At 37.2% G+C, this 12,654-nt stretch overlaps 1 protein-coding gene across 2 annotated transcripts in view; it reads right to left on the reverse strand.

Moving 5' to 3' along the window:
- PIGG (phosphatidylinositol glycan anchor biosynthesis class G) overlaps positions 1-12,654 on the reverse strand; it is an 84,540-nt gene that overhangs the window by 66,024 nt on the left and 5,862 nt on the right. Inside the window, exons 4-7 of one of the 2 annotated variants that reach the window (XM_057373248.1) lie at positions 11,577-11,765; positions 10,131-10,269; positions 6,437-6,649; positions 33-720 (exon numbers count right to left, since the gene is read on the reverse strand). In XM_057373248.1, coding sequence (XP_057229231.1) covers positions 677-720; positions 6,437-6,649; positions 10,131-10,269; positions 11,577-11,765 — 585 coding nt within the window. In that variant the 3' untranslated portion in view covers positions 33-676. Of the gene's footprint in view, positions 1-32; positions 721-6,436; positions 6,650-10,130; positions 10,270-11,576; positions 11,766-12,654 lie in introns of those variants that run through there. The other variant, XM_057373247.1, reaches the window with a different exon arrangement.

Below are 12,654 nucleotides of genomic sequence, written 5' to 3' on the forward strand. Positions count from 1 at the left end.
TTTTTTTTTTTTTTTTTTTAATAAATGCTTAATTCCACTTCACACTAATAGTCCTTGCTATTTCTTTGCAGTTTGATTTGAAAAATAATGATAACTTAAGTACAAAAGACCAGTTTGGAAATGTTTACATAACTTGCAGTTCCCTTCTTAATTGAAAGTAGGGCGAAACAACTGCTGTACAGCTTCAGACAAGAAAGGTTAAAACAGCAACTGAAATAACTTTGGTGTCACAAAAACTTAAGTTACAGATCTTTGTCACTTCTGGTAGATAAATACATTCCATTTGGAAAAAAAYCCACTTTATTTTTTGTTAAGCCTTTTCAGCAAAAGTATATTATTAAATCCAGAGACATTTTAAATTTTATTTCAAGTGAATGAAGATGAAGGAAGTATTTTTATTCACAATTCTTGTACATTAATGAAATAATKATGCTTATTATGTGTCTTTTATCATACAAGACACTTCATCATCTACTGTGGGCTGAATACAAAGTGAGCATTTTAAAAGGCAATGTTTAACTCCAAATGTCCAGTCTGTTCTCCCAAGATTTCTAGCAGACTCCAAGGCACTCTGATCCTGCTACACAGGGCACTCGCAGGCATCTGCTACAAAGCACAATCCAGCCAGCAGCAAACACTTCTGTATCCAGATAGCTGCCAGTGCACACAGAGGATTTCATTTCCTTCCTGTAATTCTTTGAACTTCTCTGTAAAGTTTCCCTTCCAGTATATTAGAAATAAGAGTTAAATATTCATACATTTGAGGACGTCCATAAAGGATCATCTAAAATGAACTTTAATCAAACTGAGATTTGACATGTCACCTTTTCATTATACAGAACACTGAAATGAGTTCAAACTATATTTTGAAACATAAATAAATTCCTTCTACATCTCCTGCTCCCATTCTATTCCCTTTTCATGCTTTTTGACTAGCCTTCCTCTTCATTCTTCTAGCATTTTTATTTCATCCTCATCTACTTCTTTCCCTGTTCACTGCCCACCAAGGCCATTGTGTCCATGTTATGAAAGATGACTTTTAGTCAAACCCTCAGGAGCGAATAATTTGAAGATCTTGCAGACAGGAATAAGGGACCATGGTTGCCAAATTTCATTTGAGAACTCCAGTTATATTGGTTCAATGGCACATTTATATGTAGGAAGTATAAAATAAGAAGGGTAACGGACACTAAGTTTTTGGATAAGTTTTTTGGTAACTGGCAGGTAATACTAGCAAGTCACTCCTGCATAGCATACTCATCAGAAAGTCAAACTTGAAGCAAAATCCAAAGAAAGCTTGCCCAGCTGCACGTTTCCCAAAGCACTGGCAATATTTTACTTGCATGATATTACGTGAGCAATTTGTGCTTTGGCCTCTCAACCATCTTGTCACAGATGATATGCTTCACAAGCATCTGTTTGACAACAAYTTCACTTAGTTCCAGTCACAGGCAGCAATCATTCAAAAAGAGTTACAAGAAAAGAATGAATAATGTAGAAGTGACTTCTCCAATTTCAATATATAAATGTCCCAGTAAAAGTCAAATTATTTCAATCTAATACAAGCTCAGGATCAGTCTCAAATTTRAAAGCTTGCACTCATTTTATTAACAATAGCCTACTTGCTCTGAAGCATGACTCTTCATTCCACTGTAAAATGTCTTTCAAAGAAACAGTCCTAGTTTATCACTCAACTACACGTTCAGAAGTTCCAAACATGAGGGAAGCATTGCTAGATACCTAGAGCTGCCTATCTTACGCTGAGGTGTGAACTTGCTTAAAAAAAACCTGAGTGTTTTAGATACTTCTCCTTTCAGCTTCTTAATTTTTGCCAGATATTTTTATTCTCCTTTTCCAGACTTTTTTTTAGACGCATGTGTCCACATCTGTCAAAAGAAGACCTCATGCCTCACATTATTTATTAGTATGCTTCAAAAATAYGTGTTTGAAATAATGGAGCCCTTAGTCAAGCTACAAGTTGCTCATAGAAAAATTAATTTACTTGAAGACAGGTTTAACCGTAAGGATTTCTTTGTACCTCAATGAATGAAGTCCCATTAAATGTTGCACTACCTATTAGTTTGATACTATTAGTTTGAAAATGCATGTTTATATATGAACAAATATTGTGGGGGGAAAGTTACTGACCTGCTTTCATTCTGCTCTTTATTAACAGATATATTTAAAACACATTTGAAGGTGAAGGAATTTTTGTATACRGTTATGGTTCTTAACAGTGGAGCAGCTGAATTCAGGGAACCCCATGGTTTCTTTATGAAACAGATTGTAAAGGTCATTCTGCCTTCCCACTGACTGTGATTCAACCCAACTGACATCTGACTTCATCTCATTGCGTCAAGAAGGACACTTACATAGCAACGAAAAATGTTATGTTATGCGATAGTTTACAACAAGTGAATCTTTTCCAACTATGACTGACTAAGTCATCATCCTCGTGGTTCTAATAGCTGTGCTCTAACCCCTGTGCTGTAAATTATAACACTCTGGATATGAATGCCATGTTTTCTTCTTCAGAAGAGCTTACTGGGTTTGACCTCAAGAGTTGAATTTTTTTTTTTTAAGCAGCAAGACTTATGCTATCTTTGCAAGTATATTCAAGTATATCTTTCACTTTAAACTGAAGTTCCAGTCATAAGCATTTCCCTTAGCATTCAACTGAAATGTTATGATCCATTAGTTGTTACTAGCTGAGAATCTGCATTGAAAAGTTTGAAACTGCAGCAGCAAATGTGAGTGACATCCAACTGGGTAAATGTGAGTGATGTCCACCTGAGTCCAACWGTCTTCTGAGGTTTCTTTCTCTCAAAAAACCTGGTAGCAGACCTTGTCTGTGGAATTCAGTAATTATATGGCCCAAGASCTGTCAGCACAACTCTGATGACTGTTCAGATGTTCTACAAAGATCAAAAGGCTCGGAGCAGGTTGAGCTAAAGATTGCTCAGATCTGTGTCCAGTCAGGTGTTGAATGCTTCCAAGAATGAAGCGTGAACAACCTCTCTTGCCAACTCATTTCAGTGTTTGAGAAATCTTACCTAAAAAAGGTTTTGTCTAAATTTTTTGTGGGGACTGCCAATTAGACCTGGGTTTGATCTCATTTATTCCCTCCCACCACTTATCATCTACATTGATAAGACCCCTGCTGAACAATCCAAGCACCCTCAGCCTCTCCTTGTATGACAGATGCTCTAATCCYTTCATGACCTTCATGGCCATGCACTGCACCCACTACATCGTACCACTACATTATTGTACTGAGGAGTCCAGAACTAGATGCAAGACCCCTGATGTCAGCACATCACAGCTGATAAAAGGATTGACCTGCTGAAGACTGTCCTCCTAATGCCACCTTGGATGCTACTGCCCTTCCTTTCACAAGGGTGCACTGCTGCATGATGTTCAACTTAGTGTCCCCAATCACCCCTTGGTGGTTCTTCACCAAGCTACTTTCCAGTCAGTCACTATCCAATCTGCACTGGTGCATTGGGGTTATTTATTCCCAGGTGTAGGATTTGGCATGTCCCTTTGCTGAATCTTAAGAGGTTCCTGCTAGCACATTTCTTCAGCCTGTCATGGTGCCTCTGAGTCACAGCAGATCAACCTACCACATCAAGCACTTCCAGGTTTCTATTGTGTCATTCCCTGGCTGAAGGGCCACTTTGTCCCACGGCTCAGATCGTTAATRAAGATGTTAAATAGTCCTGGCCTGAGTCAAGTCCTGTGGTTGACCACAAGTGACTARCCTTCAGGGGGACTTTGTGCTGCTGATCACATTCACATGAACCTAACAGCTGAGCCACTTTTCAGTCTACCTTGCTGTCTAGTTACCTAGCCTGAAATACAACAGGATGGCTGAAGTACCGTATGAGAGCCATGGGTGGTGAACACAGAACTTCCTTTAGTTGTCCAAAAACAAACAAATTCCTTACARTCTGTCTGCACTAGACACCCATAACAATATTGCTCACGTTGGTCTGTGCACTAATCTTGACCTAGAAGTTTTCAACTATTTAATCACTCACTCCCAGGCAGAGCTCTGTGCCTGTCACAACTCTCTTACATAAAGGCAAATTCTCCCTCCTCACATTCCCAACTTACAATCTTAGAACTGTAGGATTGTTCAGGCTGGCGGTGGCTTTAGAGATTATCTGGTTCACCCGCAGCACTGTTAATGGAGACATCTTTCATGGCATCACCAGTCATTACTGGTTTCCAACTGGATATTAAGCCACTGACTTTACAGACATGGCCATGCAGCCAATTTCTTATTCATTACAGAGTCCATTTGTCAAACCACATCACTGTACCAGCAGTATGAATGTTGAGGAAAGCCTTACCAAAGGCCTTATAGAAGTCTAAGTAGATGAATCACATCTTCTATGGTCCACTGATACATTTACTCCACCAGAGAAGGACACTAAATTAGTCAGCACAATTTGYCTTTGGCAAAGTAGCATCAGTCGTCTCTAATAACCTTCTTGTCTTCCATGTGTTTTGATATGTCTTCCAGGAGGACCTGTTTTGTGATCTTACCGACCACAGAGGTGAGGCTGACTGGTTAAGTATCTCCCAGGATCCTCCTTTTTACCTTTTTAAAAAGAGGGCAATCTTCTTGAACATTAATCATATTAATGAATATAATGTCTYCTCTGCAAGGTAACCTCTTTCTAGGGGAATCCTGACAGATGTGTATGTGCCTGTAGTGGGATAGTGGGATGGTATTTATCTTCACTTAAAAGCCATGCAAAACAAATGGCTATTCATGCATGCTCTTAAGTTATATATATTAGTCACTGAGTAAGTGACATTTTCTGCAGTATTTATATGGCATGAAGTATCTACATCAATCAAACAACACTAAACAAACAGCACCTGCCAATCTTAACTGCACAGACCAAAGCACTAAGCTATAGCCTTGCACATCTAGGACACTCTAAGAAAAACAAGACCTCTCTAAGAAATTTACAGAAACAGGGCWAATTGACATTCAGACTCTGCAAAAACAGCTACCACAACTTGGACCTAGACTTGCACCTTACTGCATATTACTGAGACTTTCTGTTACTGAGAGAAACTCACTGTGGATCCTTTCCAGTAAGGCAGCACCTCTAATAACAGTTTGCAAGTCACAAGCACACATCATTAAAAATTCCCACATTTTCATCCTCAGCAGTTTTGATTTTCRTTTCTCAGATGAAAGCTACAAGTTGAAAGTAAGCTGCTCCCTGACAAAAGATGAAATGAAAATGAGGATATAAACCAAACGCTGGTAGAAACTTCAGTCTGTTTCACCACTGTTTGCAGAAATACTGTCAGATAGTTTTGTGATGGCATTTTCAGCAACATCGTCATATCCTGAATCCCCCCAACAGGGCAAGTTCCTCACTTGACACAATTGGGTTAAGTGAGGAAATCTGTGCAGAAAAAAAAATACAAAAAAAACTGAAGCATGGGTCCTGCCATGGGCATGTTGCCGCAACAAGCAGCATTTGTTCTGTTGAGATTCCTGAACAAGGTTTGATTATGCTTAGAAGCTTGATGCTGAAAGAGAATTGATTCTTGACCTACAAGGATCATCTTGCTAAAATTTATGTTGCTACCCACTTTAATTATTCCTAGCTGTAAAATAACTCTGCATTCTCATCTAGTTCCTTTAATAATTCAATGGATTATAAATCAATTGACAAGCTTCACAGTCATTTTAAGACAACAACATCTTCTAATGCCAATGGTAAAATATTCTCCTTCACCTCTTACTCATTTTTTTTCACAAAATTATTATTATATTAACTTAATTATTTATACTGCAGTTCATTTCATGCTTCCTAATGAAAAACCACATTTTGATAGGTTTGGTTTAATTTTTTTAATTTTTTTGTTTTTTATTCTTTCCTACAAATATACACACATACATACATGCATTTTTAATAAGCAGTTCTCCAGGTTCTCGCTCCAAATAAATTCATACATAAAAATTAAATAAAAAGATAACTTACCCTAAATTATTTGCCAGCTTTACTTGAAGCATCTTTCTATTTAAACTAGAAAATTCACTGTATTGTGTTAATTCTCCAAATAGCTYAGAGTCATTGCCCTATGTAGGACACCTCACAAAGAGCAGTTATGAAACCACTACGATTTAACTACACTGGCAGTTTTACTTTAATCTTACTCCATCATTATTTTTGCTCTTTTGCCTACTCAGAGTATTACTAGTCATTAAAAAAATGTATTCAGAAGTGGCGTAGCAAAGTAGGTTGCAGTAAAGACTGAATTCAGTACAATTTCTCTGAATATTGCTCTCAAAAAATAGCTGATTTGCAGTGCAATGCCATACTATTGAATTTAAAAGTCCAAACTCTTCTATAAACAATGTCCTTTCAGTATATCTGTAATATATATTTTTTAGCTAATTTACCTTTTTCATATGCAGGTGTATTCTCTTGCAGCAATCTGCTAAGCTGGAACCCATTCAAGTGCACAAAACGTAGCTGTTCTCTCATTGTCTTGCCTCCAACAACTGGCAATATAAGGTTCCCCACACTGTTTCTTGAAATTGGCAGACCAAGACCAATTGCCAGTGTGCTAGCTAAATCTGTTTGCTGCACACGTTCAGGTTGGGCTAGAGGACCTAGAATCAACAAAAGTAAAAAAGAACAAGAAAGAAATAGGGAGAGGAAAAGAAGCATTTCAATTGCAAGCCCATTCTATTTCTCCAGAAACAGATGGCACCTTAATAGTTTCAAAATTGTTTCATTAGTGTTAGATCAGCTATTTTAAGTGGTCTGCAGAGAGCTGACTGATCTTTTTCAGCTGCTATCCTCTGCTGCTGTAAATCCTAAATTTATTAAATTCTTAGCTAGCATAACTCTTCAATGCTAACAACTACTGTAAAYACAACATAAATGTTATACAAGTAAGAAAACAGATAGTCCAGGGGATCACCTYAATATCAAGTTGCAGCCTGCATCCTAAGAGAATTTCATAACTTTTACATTAGAAATAACAGAAAGCACTACAATAGGCCAATTTAACGTATGAACAAAGAATGAGAATCTAAAACAATGTTGACAGCATTCCAGAAGCTTCTCAATCTAATGACAACAGCTCAACATCTAATTAATATTAGGTTGCTAGGCAAACAGAATTAGAGATCAGGTAAAGAATGTTGAGGCTCAAAATCCATGGCTACATRCAGGCAAACCCAGTGATTTTTAAAGGGTCTTGTGCAGGATTCCATTAGCTTATAGCAGTTGTCAGGATTAGCTTTCAGTCACACAGAAATCTACACAAGTGAATGATTTTATCAACRTAAGTAACTTTCTGTTTAAGATTGTTTTGCCAGCTGTTTCTTTTCATGCTGAACTAGTTAGGTAACAGTGTTTTTCTATTATRCTTTTATTTCATCCTCTTTGTAACCTCAGGCATTGAGCATTTTGACTTAAAAACAGTATAGAAAGAATTCTACATAGTCTTTATTCCTCTCAAGGCTCCCTTTAAGAGCATTAAAATTTCTCTCATTTCTCATCTAGCTCTGATTAATCCCATACTTGCACAGAATGCCATCTATAATCCGTAAAGCCTCTTTGCATGAGTTTCTGTATGTCAGCAGCTTTCAGATTTTATCTTTAAAGGCAAGTTCTTAACTGGTTAAAAAAAAGCCAAACTACCAAACACATTTAGCCAATCATGGGTGACACATCTCTGTGGAAGGCTATACAAGTAATACTCTGACAGCATACTAAATGCAAAAAGCCCACAGGATTACTATTTTGAGGTCTACCAAATTAACCACAGTACATTTTGTTGACAGCAGGATCATAAGGAGCAGTCACTAGAATCCTGATTACTGTACCAACGAAAAGTTAACTGCTGGACATTTACAAAGGCATTAGAAATCATGAACTCTCACAAAAGACAGGTGAATAGATATATTTCACTGTATTGTAAGAACTACTCATTAAGTTTAAACCTTATAGAAACTAATCCCAATGAACAGGAGACTGAACTTACAGAATCTATACTATCATGGTCTGGCTGTCAATACCTGCTGGTGAAATTCATAAAGCCTTAGCCAAAAGCTTTGGTCCACTCGACTTTGTTTTGTTTTCAGACCTGAGAAGATGTCAATGACTCCTTAAGCAATGCTTTCTATTGCAGCTGGATAACAGCTTTATAAATGACAGACAGAAAAATCTACCTTCATTGTGCTGCATGACCTCCAGCAAGATAAATAAATCAAGGTTCTGCACATAGGCTTTAGAAAAGAAGAAATCAGATGGAAATGAGCAAGAGGCAGAATAAAGGCAGAATGGAGTATGATTTTGGGGGAAATATTCACTCCCGGCATAACTACATTCCGCCAATTCACTCAGTCAAGGAGTTTATTTAAGCWTGACTCTGCAAAGTAGACTGAAGATTCTCTATCACTCCATTTCTTTACTGTCTCTTGCCTTTAACTATCTGGCTTTTATTTTTTATTGTTATCAACAAGTAGAAAATTAGCTTCAGAAACATGTAAACTCACATTAATGACATAAAATTAACTGCCCCATACTGTAAACATACTCATGCTCCATATTCCTTCCTCAAGACTTCCTTAAGTAATCAATATTCATGTTATCACTGCCATCACCTCTCACTCTTTCACAAGGTCAGATCAATCTGATATTTTAAAAAAATGGTATTTCTAMCTAGTCTCTAGCCTCCCAATGGCTTTCTTCCTCCTTGTTAACTATGCGTGAGAAATTGTCATTCATTCCTCTATCCTAGCTGTCTGAGAAGGAAGAATGGAGGCCAAGAAAATATTCTGGCCATGAAAGACAAAATTTAAATTCACTTCAAATAGGATTTTGGACCTCAACCTATTCATTTACCATTAGCCCAGGATCATTACCATTAGTAACAACAGATGTCATTAGGTCTCAACACTCAGGACAGTGCTGTAAAAAATTATCTGAGATATACACAATTGTCCCAGCAGCTATAAAGCCTGATTCATGGTTTCACCAAGATACAGATGCTAACTTTGSCTAAAACCAGAGTTTTGGGCCACACCAAACGGGCTTTTCCAAATAGCTGCAGAATAAACCAAAGCACTTTYCAGGAAGAATTCCAGAATAAATTAGAGTTGCCAGTGTGTTCTTGGCGTGGTGTCAACTAAGAGAGAGTTAATTTTCTCCCTAGTATCTGGTACAGGKCTGTGTTCTGGATTCAGTATGAGAATAATGCTGATAACACACTGATGTTTAGCTATTGGTTAGGAGGGCTTACTCTATAACAAGACCTTCTACACTTCCTGTGCTCTGCCAGCATGAGAAGCTGGGAAGGAACACAGCTGGGGCACTGACCACAAGAGGAATAGGCCATACCATAGAGCATTGCAGCCAGTATACAAACTGCAGGGAGTTGACTGGGTGCTKTGCATTGTTGCTTCAAGATGAACTGGGTACCAATCAGCAGGTGATGAGAAACTGTATTGTGCATCACATGTTTCTCTTGAGGTTTTTTCCTCTCCCTTTCTTAGGTTTTATTCCTCTCTCTCTTCCCTTTTCATTACAATAATTACTATAATCTACATATTATTATAAGTGTTCTTGTTACAGTTGCACAACAGTAATATTCCCATCCTATTAGAGAATAGTATGCACTGGTATCTACTAGAGCCTTACACCRAGTATCACACAGACACTCATAGTAATGAAAATAAGACAGGGAAAACAGGAAAAACAAGTGATTCACAATAAAATTTATCACCACCTGCTGACCAATGTCCAGCCAAGCCCCAAGCAGCAACTAGCAAGCCCCAGTTGATACACTAAGCATGACATTCCATGGTATGGAATATCCCTTTGGTCAGCCCAGCTCAGCTATCCTAGTTATGCTCCTTAATGGCTCCTTTTGCACCTTAATTCAGAGTAAACACAAAAAGTGTTTACCTGGTAAAGTAAAACCCTTAATTCAGAGTAAACACAAAAACACCAGTGTGTCATCAACATTATTCTCATATTGAATACAAAACACAGCCCTGAACCAGCTACTATRAAGAAAATTAACTCTATTCCAGCTGAAAAAAGACACTTCAAAAAAAATCATGCTTCTCTGATCCTTACCACTTCTCTTTTCAAAAGCAGAGCTGATAAACAGCAGTGGTGTATGCACTTCTCCTTCTGAAGAGCCACCGTGACTACCTGTTTCAGACATCCCATGATCCCCACAAACAACTAGCAAATTGGGCAGAGAAGCTTCCTCCTGCAAATCACAGAAAAAAGTCTAAGTTATCATACAAGCATAATTTATTTATATCATTTCACTATCTTCATCATTTTCAAACACAAATATTCTCAAAATTTCATTTTTGAAACTTGCTCACAACACCCTGGTGCCAAATAACAAGAGATTTCTGCAACTAAGTATTATGCCGCAATAATATTTTTTAAAAGTTAAGGCACATATATATCTAACACACTTGACAGTATCTTAGCAAAAAAAAAGCACAAAAAAGCTTTAAAAAAACCCTTAATTTACAGAGTCACAAAAAACTCTCTGGAAGATTAAATAAAGATTAACACTGTGAGAAGAAAATCAGGAGTTTAGAAACAGTAGCCTTAACAGAGAAATATTCCCCCTCTTCATTTCTTCAGCTTCAGTGAGTTTTCAAATACATGCTGAATTATTAATACTATAAATATCAAAATAATACCAATTCAATATTAAAAAATAATCCTATTTCTAACAGTCTCTAGTTTCTCAAGGGCTCTAGGGGTTGAAGTCGGACTGACTGGGGACTGAACTCAGACAGTCAGTGAAGACTGATGTTAAATGATGTGTATGTTTCTGAATAAAAAGGAACAGAAAYTTAAGTGAGACCTATCCAAGAACAYTGAGATAACAAAGTGGCAGAAAATAAAGTCATTCCACAATGTAGACAAAAAACAATGTAGTTTTTTGTCATCTCTAGTTATTACCAGTACTAATTCTATCAAAAAAGTAAAGTGCTCTCATYATATCTTCATTCTAAAACTGACATGGAGGCTTGCATGTAATTGTAAAAGCAAACATACTAAAAAAATGGCAGAAAAACCACTGTAACATTCATGGAACTTCCATATACAGGATTTAACCTCTCCTTTCATGCAATTTTATCCACTTGACTAAAAATACTTTTGCAATTTCATGACCAGCTATTCTGTACTGCAGTAGTTTATTCTGACTATGAAACAAAGCTTGAGACCACTTGGAACTAGGACTCAGTGCTTCAAAATCCAGTCTGCTGGATTTTGGAAGTAAGAATTTTGGCAGGCATTCTTCTCCTATTCCAGCCTACCAAGGGGGTGTTGTTTCCCACAGCTGCCCAGAAGAGGCTGTTAACAGATGTTTCTGAAATCAGCCAGAAAATCCTTAAAAATGCTGTTTCCCACTGTTAACTGGAAAACTGCCCATGAAGACAAAGCACAGAATACCTACTTTATTCTAGGACTAAACAAGCTACCAACAACCAGCAAGTATTTTGATGTCAGTCCACAACTAACAGATGCTGACTCACGAAGACGTATTACCTTTGAAAGAAGAGAAATATGAATCTTTTTCAGTATGTTATCCATTTCACGAAGTTTTGGTCCCACTAATGGGCTGTTTGGCCCAGTCATATGTCCAATATGGTCCAACCCCAGGTAATGTAGTATTAGAAGATCCCAGTCTTCTCTCTTTAACACTCTATCCAAATGTCTGGTAACATTATCATCAACCTCAAAGAAAATGAACACAATTACAAGGTTAAAAAATATTCCCTCTTGTAAAAAGCACAAAAAAGTTAACTACACTATMCATAAAAATTCCATTGAAGTTGCTGAGATTTACAGTCACTCACAATGTTAACAAGAAAGAWATTTGATTAGTTCAATGTCAAGCAGTCAAACATAATTGCCTTGAAAAACAGATTTTTCACCCAATTAGCTCTTTTCTGGTAATGATGCATCAGATTACATACGGACAATGCAAATCGATTGCAAAGCTTCCTCAAAAACTTTTAAAAACTGTTTCAATAACTTTTCAGTCACTTTCACACTCCTGACTATCACTTTTCAAGCGCTCCATCAAGTATCACAAGTACGACAGAAAGTCTCTATTTAGTGACAGGAAGCACAGGGGTACAACAAATCCTGATCTTTCAACTCAGTTTTTGCTAGTGTACAAACACAAAAAGATTGTACTTGCTATGTGTCAAAGAACTGGCAATATAGTAAGAAACAAAAAAAACTACTTGAAAAGTGCTATTCGGGGCCTAAATCAACTATTTTCCAGCTTAGGCTGGCACTACATTTTTACTTGCATAAATGCAGTTTGGATATTAAAAATCCCTACAATGTGTCACACATAACATTACTTAGTTGAGTCAGGATAAAACTACCAAGAAAACTATAAAAAGCTGTGTGTTTAATAGACTATAGTAAGAAAGCAYAAAGATTACATTAAGAGCTTGAGAGCCACATAACCACGGACCCAGCAGAACATTTGCACTTTTCACTCCAGGTTGAGGCTTTCACAAGTCACATTAGTGTAACCAATTAGAAGTGTCTTCCAATTAATATAAGACCTTTCTAATTTCCTTAAATAATAAAACATGTAAGTCAGCCA

This window comes from Malurus melanocephalus, unplaced genomic scaffold, assembly GCF_030028575.1.
Source record: "Malurus melanocephalus ecotype Western Australia unplaced genomic scaffold, MMel_1.1 scaffold_191, whole genome shotgun sequence".
Classification (NCBI taxonomy): Eukaryota; Metazoa; Chordata; class Aves; order Passeriformes; family Maluridae; genus Malurus; species Malurus melanocephalus.